The 17,104-nt window shown below is 41.0% G+C and overlaps 3 protein-coding genes across 3 annotated transcripts; 2 read left to right on the forward strand and 1 right to left on the reverse strand.

The window, feature by feature from the left end:
- Positions 1–3,126: 3,126 nt before the first annotated feature.
- On the forward strand, positions 3,127–9,658 carry LOC104421825 (UPF0548 protein At2g17695). The gene is given in 7 exon segments (XM_039302818.1): positions 3,127–3,270; positions 3,435–3,625; positions 7,499–7,567; positions 7,714–7,894; positions 7,968–8,169; positions 9,442–9,547; positions 9,549–9,658. Coding segments are annotated over 7 exon segments (966 nt in total). The 3' UTR covers positions 9,622–9,658.
- Positions 9,659–11,083: 1,425 nt separating this feature from the next.
- Positions 11,084–11,647, forward strand: LOC120288709. The gene is made up of 2 exons (XM_039302819.1): positions 11,084–11,113; positions 11,258–11,647. Exons 1-2 carry the CDS (start codon positions 11,084–11,086, stop codon positions 11,645–11,647), a joined length of 420 nt encoding a protein of 139 aa, XP_039158753.1.
- Positions 11,648–13,210: 1,563 nt separating this feature from the next.
- On the reverse strand, positions 13,211–16,295 carry LOC104423561. The gene is made up of 3 exons (XM_039303091.1): positions 15,465–16,295; positions 13,895–14,422; positions 13,211–13,784 (listed from the first exon to the last, which is right to left on the reverse strand). Exons 1-3 carry the CDS (start codon positions 15,941–15,943, stop codon positions 13,694–13,696), a joined length of 1,098 nt encoding a protein of 365 aa, XP_039159025.1. The 5' UTR covers positions 15,944–16,295; the 3' UTR covers positions 13,211–13,693.
- Positions 16,296–17,104: the final 809 nt, after the last annotated feature.

The following is a 17,104-nucleotide window of genomic DNA, read 5'->3' on the forward strand; positions in this document are numbered from 1 at the left end:
CCAAGCGATCGTAGGAGATCCTCTGCATCAAGGCACGGCCCTTTAGTTACAAGAACCTTTTGGCCGTGACATTCTCCCCCACTCATTCGAGTGACGACCTCGTCGCTCAGAGCTCGACGGGCGGCCTTCCTCGCACAAGCACGGGCTCTTTTCTTTTGATTTTGCTTCGCTCGAACGCTCACGAACGAAGGACCACACCCTTCTATCTTCGGCTCCAACTTTGGCTTGGGCAAGGCATGCGGTGAGCACACAACTTCGGGGAAAAGCACTTGGATTGGCATGTTGCGCGTTAGAGTAGGATTCAACTCTACCTTCGGCTTCTCCATGGATGATGGGTTGTGCGTGCGCTTCTCGACCTTCAAGCTCTTGTCGAGGCGTCGGATCGTGGCGATGGTCTTAGTGTCAACCACCCCTTTCATCATAGGGATCATAGTAGGGCATTTTGGATTGAAGATCATGATACACTTGGTCCTCATGTCGATCATAGACCTCACACTATGGAAGAATTGCATACCCAGGATGAGATCATAATCATCAAGAGGAATTACCTCGAATGCCAGCTTGCCCTTCCATCCGCCGATTTTGACATCCACATCCAGAGTTGATCCTACGCCATGGAGGCCTTCCGAGTTGATGGGCTTGAATGTCTTCCCAGTTGGCTCCACGCGAAGTCCCAAGGCTTTCACCACCTCAGTCGACATGAACATGTTTGAGGCACCCATGTCGACCAAAGCATAAAGCGTTCGGCCGCACACTTCGACCTCCACGAAGAACATGTCCATGTTTGGTGTAATATCCTTCTCTTTGGATGGCGATCGAGCTTGGACAATGTTGACAACCTTCACAGCTCCAAGCCGGATTTGCTGCTTCTCTTCTTTAGGCTCCTCATCCACCTCTTCGATGGCTAGGAGGGCATTGATCTTGCCCTTCTTCGGGCACTTTTGAGTCCAATGTGGACCTTTGCAGATGAAGCAAGGAGAAGGCGGGGGTTGACTCCAAGATTGCGGATTTGGAGTTTGAGCTCCGTGAATTCCTTCACGTACTCTCAGATTGTGCCCCTTAGTTCGAGGCGATGGAGCTTGCTACGGGTTTCTTGTTGAGCAAACTCAGGGAAGAAGTAGTCTAGGAACTCCTTCACGAAGTCATCTCATGTGTCCACGGGATCGGCGCCACGCTTCATCTCGTCGCACCTATTGCGCCACCAAAGCATTGCAGTATTGAAAAGGAACATTGAAGCAGTTCTTACCTTGATCAACTCATCTTGGATGTTGACGGTGTCAAAGTATTGCTCCATGCTCCACATGAAATTGTTCACCTCTTTGGTGGATCGGTTGCCTTTGAACTCCTTAGGCTTCAGCACCTCCAGCTTGGGCATCGCTCCATTGGTGATGTTTGCATAGGGCGAGCTCGATCTTGAGCTCTTGGATCTCCGCCTTCATGGCTTCGATCTCGTCCCTACGAGGGCTTTCTTCCTCGATCACTTGGACGCGCTCCTTCAACACATATGCTTCAAGGGCTTCATCCTTGTTGTGCAATGGGGCGGTAGCTTCGTTGAGACTAGTCGTAAAGTCTTCACGAAGCGAGGTCTCAACCTCCATGATCCGGTCTCTCACGTTGTCAAGACCTTCCATGAATTCGACCATGGCACTCTAGACCTTCAGGAACTTCTCATCCAAGGTAGCTACGACGTCCATCGAGGCTTCTCTTTTCTTTGTTCGGCCGCGGGTCTCCTTGACTTGCACGGCCTCTCCATCCATAACAGCATCTTGGCTCGACATTCCCTCCTTTGCTCTGATACCACTTGTCACGGGCCAATCGATTGGGATCGTGACCGTGTGGTGACTCAGGCTCTTTTGGATCACCTAAGCCAAGCCTTGCTCAATCGATCGCACACTCGCTCACTTTACCCGGATCGTAGAGAGAGAAAGCTTCTAGAGAGAGGAGCTCTGGAAAGAAATGAGCTTTGATATTACCGAAAGAATTGGATGGATACAAATGAGACGGGCCCTTCTTATACTTGAGGCTCTCTAATTACATCCGTTGATCTAGAATTCATCCGGCGGACGAAATCGCACTGCCTCATCTACCGACACTTAATGATAGCTACCAACTACCGACATAAATAAAGCTAGAGACTTCTAGAATGCTGCTTAATTACCGTATCGCCTGCCCTTATAAAGTTTTGGAAGAAGACTCATTGGGAATCCAAGCGATCGTAGGAGATCCTCCACATCAAGGCACGACCCTTTAGTTACCGGAACCTCTTGGCCGTGACACCAGTCTCTAAGAATAGGAAGAAAGTTGTGTCTATGAGATTGGTCAATTCAATCCGCAATTTGATTTGCTTCTCTCGAACGGTGGGCTAGATCCAGATTTTCGAAATAGGCCATTTCCAATTTGCGGGGCCCACGAAGCCTGGTCTTGGTCCGCCACCGCCACCACCACCGCCACTGCCTATATCATGTTGAAGGCCATCTGACTCCAAAATTTAGTTCAGGGAAGTGCACGCACCACCTCGAGGAGAGAGCTAGGGTTTCAATTTGTCCTACCATGGAAGCACAAACCCCTCTTCGCAACTCTTCCGGTTTGACCTTTGCAGACATACACTATGCTACGATTTCTTCTTCTTCTTCTGGCAACATCGGCGATCGCTCGTGCAGAAACGCAGGAGAGCTTGTAAGAGTTTTTCTAATTGTGGACTATATTAATTGATATTGTAATTTACCGTTTTACAGGGTTTGGTCTAAGGTGAGATAGAATGTTTCTTAATTAGTCTAATATGGGCTGGCTAGTGTGGGCCGAGTTGAGCTCGGCCCGTAATGAGAGAGACTGGCTGAAAATTCTATAAATAGTGCTTAAGTCTCTCATCTAACCTTAATTCTCACCTGTATCCTCACCTAAGGGGCGTTTACCTAACACTACACGTGATGGGGCCGCCTCATTGAGCCAGTGATACGGAGGGCAATAGAGGAGAAGTACTTGCACGTGGAACATTGTGTTTCCGCTTCCGCTTCAAGAACAATGGATCCCAAAGTAGGTGCGTTAATTTTTCTACTCAATTATGCATGTTCTTGTTCTAGTTATGGAGATCTTGGGTTACACAAATTTGCGTCTTACAGAGCTCCCATGGATCCAACCAAAAGATGTCCATGGTCCGATCTTCCTATGGAGATTCTCTCCATGATTGGCAAGCAGCTCGACACCTGCATGGATGTCCTCCGGTTCCACGGCATCTGTTCTTCCTTCTACTTGCTCCACAAGTTCCCGAAGGTACTCGATTCTCGCCAATTCCAAGTGGTTGAAATCTGTAGGCAATACACCCTCGATTATCATGGTACAACCGGAGGCCTCTTTCATGATGTTCAGAAAGTAGTGATGCATCCAGATAGCGTAGGTTCTGATTTAGATCTGTTCGGTTTATTTCATGGTTGAAGTTGGGCAATCAGGTTGTTGGAAGTACGGGGATGAGAATTGGTTATAGTGACATTGCGGTGTATGAAGGCAAAGACTGGGTCGTGGATTACTCCGGGGATTTTTCACAGATGGATACATCTTTCAGACTTCGAAGTTTCTCGTTGCCATTCTACAGTATTGGCTGTGGCTTCGAAGCATTTAGCGGTGTCAGGTGATCTTTACTTAGTGGACAGATTCATTGGCCATGGTGGATAGGGGAGTGATGATAAGATGAGGTTTTTTTTGTAGTCTGTAGATTGGATCAACGACATGGGAGATGGGAGGAGGTGAGAAGCTTCGGGCTTTCTTTACTTGCAACCGCTGATCGTTCGCGGTCTCGGTGCGCGAGCCCGACGGGCGCGACGGAAAGGCGATAAGGTTATTGGAAGTATGGGGATGAGAAAGACAGCTTGTCATGCCCCTTTTAAATGCACTTATGTTTGTAGTCTTTGGAATTCGGTTTCATTCTAGATACAAATAAGATTAAATTTTTATTTCCAAAAAAAAAGAAGAATGTTATTAAGATTACTCTAGGATGAAGTTGAAAAATGCAATTTATATTTAGGGGAATAATACTCATTGTCCCTAAATTTTGTCCTATATGTAATGTCTATTTAAAAGTTTAGCTCGTTTAATGTGGTCGTTAAATTATTTCTTGATGTTTAGTGTAGTCATTTTATTGATCAAAGAAATGAAAAAATCACCATAAGTTCCCAAGCGATTGCAAAATGTGTGATCTAGTTTCTAATCTCTCAACTTTCAGTAACAAAGTCAAATAAGTTAGTTGGTTCTCAAGTTTTTAAAATCATATTATTGCCCAAAATTTAGCTTATGATCTCCATTTCTCCTGGTATAGAAAACATAAAGTGAAATATACTTAGATGGAACTAGAACACTATGTAAAAAGATGATAAAAAGGTGGCATCATGTTTTTATTGATCTAGAAAGTAGATTGAAAACCACGATGTTATCCATTGATAAAATTTTCAAGCTTTGGTGTTTCTTATTTTCTTCATTAAATTTAGTTAAGTCTATGGGTTTTATTTTTGTAAAAATATCGTATTTTTGTATGAATAATCGTAGATTTTCAAAGTTTTGACCAAAAAAAAAACGTAGAGTTTCAAAGCAAACAGATTTAACTAAATTAAATGAGAAAAAAAACAAAGATTAAATTCTTTTTATATATATTTAAAATTTAGGAACAATATTTAGATTAAAATAAGTATGAATATTTATAGATATATGGATATTGTTTTACGAGATAGCTAGTATAAACACCTAGAGGGGGTGAATAGGTGTAAAAATAATTTCTCGAGATAAGAGAGCAATACTAAGCGAGACACTAGAAAGGAAGTTATCATTTGGTTAACAAAATGAATTATGATCAAAGTAAAAAGTAGGGAAGAGAAAATTGAATACAAGGTTTATAGTGGTTCGACTTATTCTAAGCCTACGTCCACTCTTCCGCATTAACAGCCCACCGGCTGGATTTCACTATGAACAAAAGAGTTATTACAGCAAGTCTCTCCCTTGATTCCACAGTGTAGAAGCTTTACCACACTTTCTCAAGATTTCTCAGAATATAAACTCTCTTTTGCGTACACAATTTCGCTCAGTAAATGAATTGACTAAGAACAAAGAGCTTCAGACTTTGGAATTCTTCTATCGTGCACACACTCGAACAACTGGAACGTCTTCATTTTATACTCCTTTATGCCATCATACCCATTGGCACTTACCAAATGAATTCCTCCAATCTACCCGTTGGACGGAATCAATTAGGAAGATCATTCGAGCTATTAAAGGAACATGTCGATAGCCCATCAATCCTGCTCGCCCATACAATCAGGATCTCGGTTTCCATAAGTAGAACCTTCCAAGTATACTTCGCCAATCATTGGATCTTTAATCTCTGAATCAATCATGATCAATTAAAGGATTATGTTATGTTATATCCAACCAAGAGATCTTCTTCATCGATAAGGTCAAATCCTTAATGAAACACCAAGTTACGATAACCCTTCTTCGACGGTCTAGAAGCTGTCGATGAGAATAGACTTTGAGTCTTGAGTGCAGCGGTCCTGGAGGTCTTCGGACTTTGAATAGAAGAGTCTCGCAAATCTTCGGACTAGGCGATGGAAACGTTTTGTCAGCTTCAAAATATTCTAGGAAGATTTCTCCAACAGTTTCCATGTACCTTTATGAAAAAACTTAAAATTAGGGGTGAGTGGTTTTAGGGGAACCTATCATTTTGGGACTGTTTATTAGTTTTTGGAAGTTGGAACTTATCTATAGACCCTAGTGCTATCCTAAAACCGATCTAGTTGGTCTAGTTCGATTGTAGGGTCTAATACAGGAAATGACCAATTTATTTTTTATTTTCTATTTTATTTGGTATTCCTTGAGAGTGTTGCTCAAGATGTCTTTGAATTAAGGTAGGTCTAGTCCAGTTTCAAGGTGTACCTTGGACCGGTGCTTGCTCTTAAAATAGGAGGAATGTCAAAAGTTCTACTCTTAGTATCGCTCTTCCTCAAATTACACATCAGCAGTGTTAGAACATATCACACCCTAGAAATTATTAGGTAGGATGGCTCCATAAAGTTGTTAACTCTTGACACAGCATGATACGGAGTTAACTTGGCTCGAATTCAACAAAAATGGATTAGATTGTCTCTTATAAATTACCTACTAAATCTGTGAGGTGCCGTTTGTAACATTTAAGTAATTGAATTAATGGGTCATTTTTTAACATGATACAATTAAACTATGATAGTTCCAACGAAAGCAGTTTATTCACATTATATGATGGTATTATGCCACTTGTGGCTTAAAGTACTATAGATGTTTTCAGTTAGAATCATATATACACCGGTTAGTCCATCACCTAAATTGGTGGACTATCGTGTGGCAAATTGGCTGAACTTTTCCTTTTTTAAGTGTTCAATTAGTAATTTTTTTAATGCTAAAAGTCCTAAAAATTAGCCAAAATTAGTCCTAATTTTTTTTTTTTGTGTTCAATTAGTAATTGGCTGAACTTGACCCATGACCATAAGGTTATGTTTGGTAATTTTCTATTCTCGGAAATAATTTATATTAAGAAATAGTTTTTTTTTTTTTTTTTTTCGAGAACAAGAAGTAGATTCTTTTTATTTCTTATTTCTATTCCAAATTTATTCTCCGGTTACTTTTCTATTCCCTAGAAAAATTAGCTGACATTATCAAATAAATTTCTGTACGTTTTATGTTTTAAGGAACAAAAGATGAAAAAAATAATAATTACCAAACATACCTTAAGACAAACACACGAAACCTCTGAATTGCAATGACAACGTTGGGCCGTTGGGCTTTTTCCTGCCGCAGGTCTGAGCCTGAGCTCATTTCAGTGACGACAATTCATCCGCACCGCCTGTTCTTTGCTTTTCCTTGATTGGAAATAGGAAGATTCTGATCCTTTTCTGCTTTCCCAGTTTCAATTCGTTCAGTTGCTCCTCACACTCCCCAGTTCAGACGTCACTCTTCTTAACTTTGTTTGCTTCGGAAACTCTTGGACGGTCGCCTCCAAACGTAAGTGCAATCACCCATTAGATGGTAGTGGTTTCTCGTCCTGTCCGCTTTGAATAAGCTGAAAATGCCTTTTTTTTTTCATCATCCAATTTGGCGAATGGAGTGTTGTTTCCCTGCTTGTTTGAATGAATGAACTGATCGACATGCAAGACATAACTTTACTATACTACTGAACTTTCGGCTGTGGAGATTAGTGGCTCACATGTGGAAATTCAGCCCATGTCATGATTAGCAATCGTTGGTATTTTGTTAGTCAAGTATAGGAAATTTATGCTTTGGAAGAGACATGTGAGAGACATGTCGCATGTCCTTAAATAGAGATTTTTCTGGCATTTCTTTTAGTTTTTGAATTGAATTTGCTGAGGCACCTGGTGGGTTAAGGCTTGGCTTGATGTTTGTTTCGTTGTTAGTTCAAACCTAACCGCCATGATTCTGATAGGTGTTTAAAATAAATTGTTCCTGTACTCTAAAATGTGTGTAGGTCGTCAGGAATAGTTTTCTTGTTCTGGTCTTGGCCTTCTGCAGAATAACGGAAGCAATGCATTAACAAGTAAGATTAACTTTGATTCTGGTTTTTCCTGTCCATTGTGCTTTTAAAAGATCCGGGGCCTATGTTTTTTTTCACATAAGTGGAAACTAAATTTACTTGTGTCAATTTACTCATTTATGATAACATGTAATGTATGGATCACCCAGTTCTGGTCCTTTCACCTACGATGCTAAATACAGAGGGGTGACGGCGAAGGCTGTGTCAATCCTCAAGGAGGATGGCGAACTCTACAAGGATGAGTTCTTACTCAACCATGACCGTGTTTTAGTTGGTTCCGGTCGTGGTACCTATGAAAAAGGCAAGAATGCTCTTGAGAGTTGGAGGTCTGTTCATATGTTCCATGTAGGTGAAGCTCGTGCAGGTCTACATTCCTATCATGAGACTTGGTTGCATTTGTAAGCATTTTGGGTTGCACTGGGCAATTGTTGATTGCAAGACTCAAGTTCAGACTGGGGTGAATTTTTGCGTTTGCGTCAAGGAATTTATGCCTTGGCTTGTGATGCCTCTTGAAGTGGTCTTTGTAAATGAAAGCCAGAAGTCTAAGAAGGGTGTGGCTTCCTTTCACTTCGGCGGTGGTACACTTAAAGGTCACCTGTTGGTTAGTAACTTCCCTTGATCTCAAGTACAACACGGGTACTTATATGAATAAGTGTGGCTCAAATGTCAACAAACGTCATCTTGTGGCTTCCTGGTTATAATGATTTTTTCTGTAGTGATGCTTATGATGAATACTAGTTTTTACACTTCTTGTACCTTCTTTCATGACCTATAAAATTTTTTCAGATGCATGTTTCAATGTTAGCTTGGAATAGCATTGAATGTCTTTTAGGCAACCTACACTATGTTATTAGTCAAGCTATTTTGCATCTCATCAATAACCCTTGAGTTTATTTTGTGTGATTTGCAGAATTCCATGTGACTATCCTTGGTCACTATTCCTGTCACCTACGAGCATGTCTTGAGTTTTCATTTTGGTTCTTTGTTCTTCTGTGCAGTATGTTTTGCTGCTTTTACCTTAATTTGCAAGTTGTACTGGGGATTTCAATACCATAAGCTTTCTTCTCTAAAGTTTTCGATGTACTATTTGGTTAGGGAGACATGACAGTGGGCTATATCCCTTGTATGTAATTCAATTAAGCAGTTCACTTCTCTGCTGCCTTCTTATTCTTACAAGCTGAAAGCTCGTCATCTAATAGTCAAAATAAAGCATAAGGAATTATAAACCATGGCGGAAGACTAATTAGGATCCATATCTTTTCTAATCAGTTGCTCTACCATCGAGTGTGCGAATTGGGTGCATGCATATGTGTCCTTCCTTGCCCCATTCTAAGCCACCTGTTCTGAGTATATTTAATTTTTTTCGATATTGTCTCCTACAGAAGTCGTCATTGCTTCAGTCTAGTTGGCAGCTCCTTTCCGGCCACAGATTTTAGTTCTTGTCATCTGAAAGTTGTAGCAAATACTATAATGCTAGCATTTATTAGACCTCTAAGAACACAAAAATATGTGGAAATTAAGCTCATCAGCCCTTAGGCTGATGACAACAATAGGCTTATCAATTGGGTCTTCGTGATTTCATAATGCCGCCCCCTTTGATTATTGATAAGTTGTCTTGACCTTCCGACAAGACTAGAGATCAACAACCTTCAAATCTTCCATTTGTCACGTCTTTTCATTATCTTTATATCTTGATAAGAACCTTCTGTCACATATTATTAGGCGGTGTTGGCAAAGTCTGTTTCAATCATCTGACATGGCAAACCAGCCGTACCTCTCAGTTTCTCCTAGTTGAAAATGTTTTCTTTGGGCATATGACCAAGTTTTATTCATCAAGGCTTCTTAAATAATAATGTGGCATTTGATTTTGCTGCAAGCTGGGGAAGAGAGCTTTTCAATTGGGCTGGACGAGGACAATCAAGTGTGGTATGGAATACCCTCTTTCTCAAACCCTGCTGACTTTCTATCTTTCACTGGTTACCCATGTACAACTCAGGCAGAAGGGCTTTGCTCATCAATGTAGTACTGCTGTCCCGAAACATTTAAGAGCTTCTTAGCTACCTGTACTTAATGTTGCAAGTTGTGTACAAGTGTAACATGATTATGTCCTCATGATAACTTTTTGCTAAATCAATGTCAGTCAGATGAAAAATGAGACGCAATATGTTCTCATGATATCAATTTTCGATACCAGGGTACATCTTTTGTGCAAACATGATATGTTTGCTGAGTGAATGACGTGAACTGGAATGCCAACTAATTGATGGCTTAAATTTGCTTTACAACTGCAAGCTTCTGTACGTGAGGTTTGGAAATTGTGTAATATCTATCACACTTGAAGAGGGATAGCAAACTAGATTCTGAAGTAATGGTAGCTTCCAGAAGTCTGCAATTTTATGCATAAGCCAAGTCTATTCTATTGAAATACAGCATACCGTGTTAATATTGTCCTCAACTAAATTTTGAATTAAGTATAGTTCAAATATAAGTCATGATGAGCAAAACGCTATGCAAGACACTTTAGTTCGTCAACTTATCACTCAGTTTGACTATGATCACTCATCTCTAATGCCCACTTTGTTTCCATTGCATTTGAACTCTAATGCTGAACGGCATTTTAGAGGCGATCGCCTTTTGCCAATAGGGGGTCCATTGAGTAGTATGTTTCTTGGGTTCCGTGGGCTCTTATTAGTGCTTGCTTGCTGTCTATTTCATTTAAAAAACAATCCACCTTAAACCCGCCGGCCATTTTTCGACTCATCATGGTTGACTTGCGAAAGTTCGCACACAAGATCATCAATCTCAAACATGTCATTGGATCTGCTGTCAATTCTGACCTTGCTTTCGCTCTATTGCTCGACTTCCTTACCCTTTTGCTTCCTTAACAACAATGCTTCGCCTTCAGTAACTTGACCGAAAACTCTGCTTTGATGACAATGGAACTGCTAGAAACTGGAAGAATTTTATTTTGAATGGGGGGTTTCCAGAGGCAGCGGTGGGGAAAGTCTGAAGATTATTCCAACAACTTTTAGTTCCAAACGAGACTACACGGACTTGAGACCTATCTTTGCTCGTCCGAGCTTCTCAACTGGATTTCATTTATCATGTCTCAATTCATCCACGGTCCATGCAAGGTGCTGCTGAACATGAATGTGATGAGCCGCGAAGCAATCTAGCTTAACTATGTATACAGCTTAGGCCATGCAGAAAAAGTATTGTTGCGATTGAACTAAACTGGTGTTGGATTGGTGCTGCAGCTAGATGCTTACAGCTCTCGGTTCGTCAAGGTGCCTGCTCTCGCCAAATTTTTGTAGGCAGCCTCCATGAACCATTCAGTTAATCTATGTGTTTAGGATTGAAAGATGGTGGACAATCAGTAGGCATGGGACATTTCGACGTATGAAAGCAGAAGGTTCAAAGTGAAAGAGGTACTTTAATCTATTAGTCAATTGTCACATGCCTAAGTGGGGTTCGCTTTTCAGATTTTTACAATGCCTTCATTGTCGCGATTGAGCCAACATGGGGATGACGATTTTGGAGCAGATGATTGTACGGGTGTTATCATTGAGACGATAATATGATCTTGAAGATTATCAATGATTATGGAGGATCTGATCCCTTGGTGTTGGTGAAGAAGGGGGGAAACTGCTAAATGGTAACAATCATCTCTAGTGGATAAATTAATTGGTGAAGCGAGATAATTGGAGCCGTTGGGAGCCCCTCGATCCCTCCTCTGCTCCCTCCTCCGCCTTCAAGCCCATCGACAAGTCCGCCGTCTCCGGCAACAACTTCAACTCCCGTCGCCTCCTTATGGACCCCAAGGTCCTCTACCTCCTTGCCCCTCACCCAAAATTCATCTGCGTTCACAACGCCTACGATGGCTCCTCCCACCTCCAGATTGCCCCTCACCCAAAATCCCTCGACCTCCATCACGCCCTCACGTTCGCTGGCCCCCTCCGGGAGCTCAACGCCGCCCGCTCTTCCAATCAGTGTGAGTGGCCGCAAAGAACCTGTTCGCTAAGATTATATGCAACCAAGGATTTCGAGAAGGAAGTAAAGAAAGAAAGTGAACATGGCATTTGAAACTCGTGAAAAATATTCACGATTTCAAGAAGATCACAATAAAAAAAAAAAAATAGTGAAAAGTGAGCTCCACTTGAACACGTGGCAATCAATCAAGGAACTGGAATATTAGGCACTACTAGATCATGCAAAATTTTATCATATACAACAGCAACACGATCATATAGCTGATGGACTGGTCGCCTTAATGCTCCAAACATCACCAATTTATCGCTTGCAGCTAAATGCTCTGACGAGTTTAGGTTAATGAGCTATCATGTTATTTCTTTAACACGATATGATTAAACACTTTTTAACTCGTTTAATATTAGTTTCAAATACTTTTTTATCCCTAAAAAATTTGCAAAACTAGGGTACCAGACCGGCAAGTTGGTTACCAGCCAATTGTGCAAAGCACAGGCTAGCCCAACTGGAGGGACTCGCTCCATTGTATCACCTAAGGCGCAGGAGGCTATTACACCTACCTACCTAGCGATAGTTAGAACCGAAGTCTTAATGTGATGTCTACCTTCACCATCGATGGCCCCCTTAATTCTCAATTAATCTTTGTCTTCCCTATTGAGAGGGAATACATGGTTGATATTACGGGGTCTTCCACCCTAAGGTGGATCTCCCGCCTGTTTCTTCCCCTTTAGTCTTTTAAGGATTTGCTCAGATTTAAAATGAGACCCATATGAAGAAGAATAAGAAGATGAAATGGACAAAATATTGAGTGCACAAAAGAATTTGCGTAATAAAATCCCCAATGTTAACCCAAACTCAAATATACTTTTTAATTGTGTCAATTTAATCTCCAACCTTTTAACGATATGTCGATTTGGTTCTTCTAATTTTGGCAGAAAATATTCTATGCAGATATCCATCGGCGCTATTGCAGATGACTTTTGGAATTTTATTTCTTAATTTGCTGAATTTTTTTATTATTTTATTTTCTTTGCTTTCTTTTTTTTTTTTCTTTTTTGATTAAGAGTGACTGGGGGCCATTGGCCACTAGCCAAAGCCCAGTGACCGTCGTCAGCCAATAGGCAAGAGGTAGCAGCCTCGCCCAAATCTAGGCAAGAGCCTCAACCCTTCGCTTGGACCTAGCGAGGGGCTGCGGTCCTTGCCAGCCTCGATGAGGGTATGCCCATTGCATGTGAAGATAAATAATGCAAAAATAAGTTATCGAATAAAATAACATGTGAAGATTATGACTTTTTTAATATCATTTTAATTATTGTAAAAGTAACGACGAGTAATTAATGGAATACTTGACAAATCTTTTCAATATTCATTTAGAAAGTAAGAGATTTGTTGATTACTTGCCAATCTTTTTAATATCGTAAATTACAAGTATGTCTATATAAAGTCATGTATGGTCATAGTGTGTTTCAATTTATATGCATGGATATTTCATGACTTTTCTTTTTGCACAATTATGGATTGAATGATGCTCGTATTTAAATTCAATTAAGAAGTCAATGCAATTAGCGAATACATGTTGCATAGTCCTCGCCTTTATCAAAATTAGAAGCCAAACCTGCTGCTCCTAACATCTCTCACTAAAATTTCAGGGGGGAATTCTTGGAAGCTCGAGGAAAAGCATTTTATTGAGGCATTGCCAGATTGGAATGGACAAAACCACATTAATTTTCTGATGTTTCCGATGAACGTGCAGTGATTAATGTAGACTTAAATCTCTGCAAAAAGATTTGCAGTCATGGTAAACGAAATACAAGAATACCAATATCACGAGATCAACTTATCCTGCACAAAATTGATTAGAAATTTAACACTACTTGCTCCATGAGACCAACTCTCCAGCTTTTGGCTCCACAAAACAACTCAAACGCACCCCGCATTCCCAGATCCTCTCAACTCGACTCCAGCAGGCACGTCGCTTGAAGATTTTGCCACTGGCTGAACCACTAGAGAACTCTTCATAGGAGAACATCAGAATTTTGTACCTTCTCTTTTTAGGAATCCTTTTTTGCACTATCCTTTCACCACTAATTAAAGCTGAGATAAACGTTAAAGTGGAGACATCCGCTCTTTAACATGCTTTTCTCAAAACAAGTTCTCGGGCACATCTAGTTTAAAGTCACGCCGCAACGCAATCAAAACTTCTTGAACAACAAGTGGGATTAGTTCATCATCGCTGTCAATTGTCAAGCCACATAAGAAATAAGGTTATTCAAGGACGTGCAAGGACGACTCTATTTCGTTCGAAGAAATTACACAGGGGCATATGTTGAAGTGAGTTGGTACCTGATACGGATACCTTCCCATCCGGCAAGGCAGCTAACCTCACGAAGCGCACTCTTGGCTTCCCTAGTGGCACTCTCGCCACCGCGCATCTCGTGTTTGTCTAACGCATACCGGAATTCTCTTCGCGGGTTTCGCACTTCCCTGGGTTCTACATTATGAAAGATGGGAAGGGCCCTGTGTCGCATGCTAACCCCGCATTCCATCATTTTGTTGAGCTCGTGGAGGCACCACTTACTGGAAGCGTAGTTTGGAGACAATACTATAATGTAGATTGTTGACCGTGAGATTGCATTTAGAATCTGTGAGCCAAAGTCCTCACCAATGCGAAGCTCAGTGTCGTCTTTGAAAACAGAAACTCTAGCTCTTCGGAGGTTGGCATAGAGTTGATAGGTGAAGTTATGACGAGTATCAGCTCCTCTAAAGTTCAAGAATACATTGTATTGGCCAGTATGAAGACATTTTTGTGAATCTGGCTGTAAGTATCTCCGAACAGTTTGGACTACTGTCTTCGCTAGTTCTTCCTCGCATCTATCAAATACCGCAAACCACGAAAAGGATGGCAAATTCGAGTATCAGATCAAGACGGAATGCCGTGAAAGGAAGAAAAATAATTGAAATAATCACCGAAGAAGATAATAGAGGGCATTTTTTTTTTATTAGAATAAGATGAATGAATCACCAATGGATTTATTAGAGGGTGACGAGGGAGGAAAGAACGGATTCAAATGATCATGAGAGAAAGAGAAAGGAACAAAAAGATTAAATCATAATGTTTGTTCGGATGCTAATTGGAGAAAGGAATGAAACAGAATGCAATATGATCATAATTTTTTTTTTGGTCGGTCAATATGACCATAATTTAATCCCCATATTTGGAGGAATTTAACACGCACATCAAATCGACACCACCCAATCCCTCCTGATCCTTTCTTTTCTTTTTTCTCTGTTTCCTACCTTATATTCAAACAATACGAAGTCTTTAAAATCCTTTATCGTCCTTGTCAGTCTCCTCTGCCAAACATGATGCAAAAGGGAAGAGAAACAAAATCGGAGAAAAAAATAATTATTGAAAAGAGGCTAAAAAACATTAGGAACTCCAAGTCAAATCCCCAAACCACCCCAACTTTTCGATTCTAAAATTTGAGTTTATTCTTTATCTTGCCAACTATATAATGCGTGTTTTCGACAAAAGAAAAAAAATAATTAATGACTATATTTTGAAGGATTTGGAAGAATTTAAAATACAAATAAAATCGACTACAGATCCCTCTCGGTCTTTTCCTTTCTTCTATCTCTGTCTCTTTCCTTCTATCCAAACAAGAGAGGAGAGCACCTTTTTTCTTTTCCCTCAATCTCCTTGACTAAACATGATGCAAGGGAAAGAAAAAAATCAGAGAAAATAATTAATTGAAAAGAGGGTAAAAAACGTGAGGACCTCCAATCTCAAATCCCCAAACATCCTAACTTTCAGTTACTAGAATTAATTCGAGTCATTCTTTATCTGGCCAACCATACATCACGTGTCGAACATTATTGAGGAAAGAGAATTGGGTGGAGATGAGGTTGGTACCCGTCAGTGACCTTCCATCCCTGCAACATGCTCACGTCTTCAATTGCTCTCTGCACTCCCTCCGAATCAGAAAGGCGGATCTTTCGAAAACTTCCGGTCAAGTATCGCAAGTGCGAGGGCTCCACTCGGTTGAAAATGGGCAACACCATCTGCCGTGCGCTTCTGTTGCCCTCCATCATCTGGACGAGCCCACGGAGGCACCAATCGCTGGACGGGTAGTCTTCCGAGAGGATCGGGATGCAGATCTTGGACCGCCAAACGGCTGCGTCGGGAAGTTGCGATGATGAGCCGACCGCCTGGCTTTCGTTGGGTCCACATACAGAGACTCCGGCGGCGGCGAGGCAGGCATGGAGGCGACCGGGGAAGGACTCAGGAGTAGCGTTGGAGCCTCCTGGAAAGCTCAAAAACACATCGTAATGCGTCCAGCCGCATGCGACTGGACCTGCACGAGAAACACATGAAGCCAGAGCGCCGGCCATCGATTTCTTCTTTTACTCTGATCGGATTGTGTCCCCTCTCTGCCTCCTCTCCCTCTCTTAAAATGGAACGGGACTGGCCACTTGCGTCCTCCAGATCCGAGATCAAATTGCCCGGATCCTTCTCGGCTGCTGCACCTTCACGCGGAGGGGAAATGGCGTGGAGATTTCTCGGCGTCTTCACCATCATTTCCTCTCCGCGTCTGCGCGTGATTGATTCCTTTCCAATTAAGAAAAGTGAACAAGGCAGACGGTAAAGCGAGTTTTAACCTTGGCATAATGATTGCTGGGCCGGTTGACTGCACGAAAGATCCAAAGACCAAAGTGCATGGTGGATTCTCGGCGTCGTCCCAGAGCCCGATAATTAGGCCTTTATTTTCCTCTCCACGTGGTGAGCATTATCTCCATTATTGACTGTACAGTTTGCACGCTTCATCCTCATCTCTTCTAGAGATATAATAGTGCCTTATTATTTCCGAGACAAAATTAAAAATCCCTTCATTTTCTTTTTGGACGGGTAGGCCTGAAACTTTATAATGCAGACGAATTATAATTTTTTTATTTTGTACATTTATTTAACACCTAAAATTGGCTCATCGTCCAGACTCTAAAGTTTTGATAGTCTGAAAACATTACCATTAAAAAAATTAAAAAATGTAAAATAGGTAGAAGCTCCAACATTAATAGTGCGTTTGTTTCGCGGGAAATGAATGATTAAAAAAAACCTAAACATGAAAAATAAATAATTTTAAAAATATTTTTTTATTTCAAGCAATACAAGAAATCATTTATAGGACAATATTTCCAAATTCTTCATTATTTGCGAAACAAACTGAGCCTAACTAAAGGGTGCTTTGGTCAATTTAATAAAATAAAAAGGCGTGAAATAAGCTATGGTGTGCAAATAACATCACGCTTTAATAATATCCAAGTTAAAGATATTTATAAAGTAATTAAGCATAATTAACAGATACTCTAAACTTGACCCCATCGGGCAATGTCACGCTTGAAGTTTTAGGCACTGGCTGAACCGCGGAAGGACTCGCCACCATTACGACATCTGAATTTGTACATTCTCCTATTAAGAGTCCTTTTTCCCGCTATCCTTCCACCGATAATTAATGCTGAGATGAGCATTCATGTGCAGGCGTTGAACCTTAAACA

The sequence above is a fragment of the Eucalyptus grandis genome, chromosome 10 (genome assembly GCF_016545825.1).
Source record: "Eucalyptus grandis isolate ANBG69807.140 chromosome 10, ASM1654582v1, whole genome shotgun sequence".
Lineage (NCBI taxonomy): Eukaryota > Viridiplantae > Streptophyta > Magnoliopsida > Myrtales > Myrtaceae > Eucalyptus > Eucalyptus grandis.

Coding starts and splice junctions, on each gene's coding strand:
- LOC104423561 (XM_039303091.1), bottom strand. CDS start 15,943: ATGGCCGGCGCTCTGGCTTCATGTGTTTCTCGTGCAGGTCCAGTCGCA. Junction 14,423..15,464: donor GGATGGAAGGTCACTGACGG/GTACCAACCTCA, acceptor GGTATTTGATAG/ATGCGAGGAAGAACTAGCGA. Junction 13,785..13,894: donor TGGGAAGGTATCCGTATCAG/GTACCAACTCAC, acceptor GACAATTGACAG/CGATGATGAACTAATCCCAC.
- LOC120288709 (XM_039302819.1), top strand. CDS start 11,084: ATGGGGATGACGATTTTGGAGCAGATGATT. Junction 11,114..11,257: donor CGATTTTGGAGCAGATGATT/GTACGGGTGTTA, acceptor TAATTGGTGAAG/CGAGATAATTGGAGCCGTTG.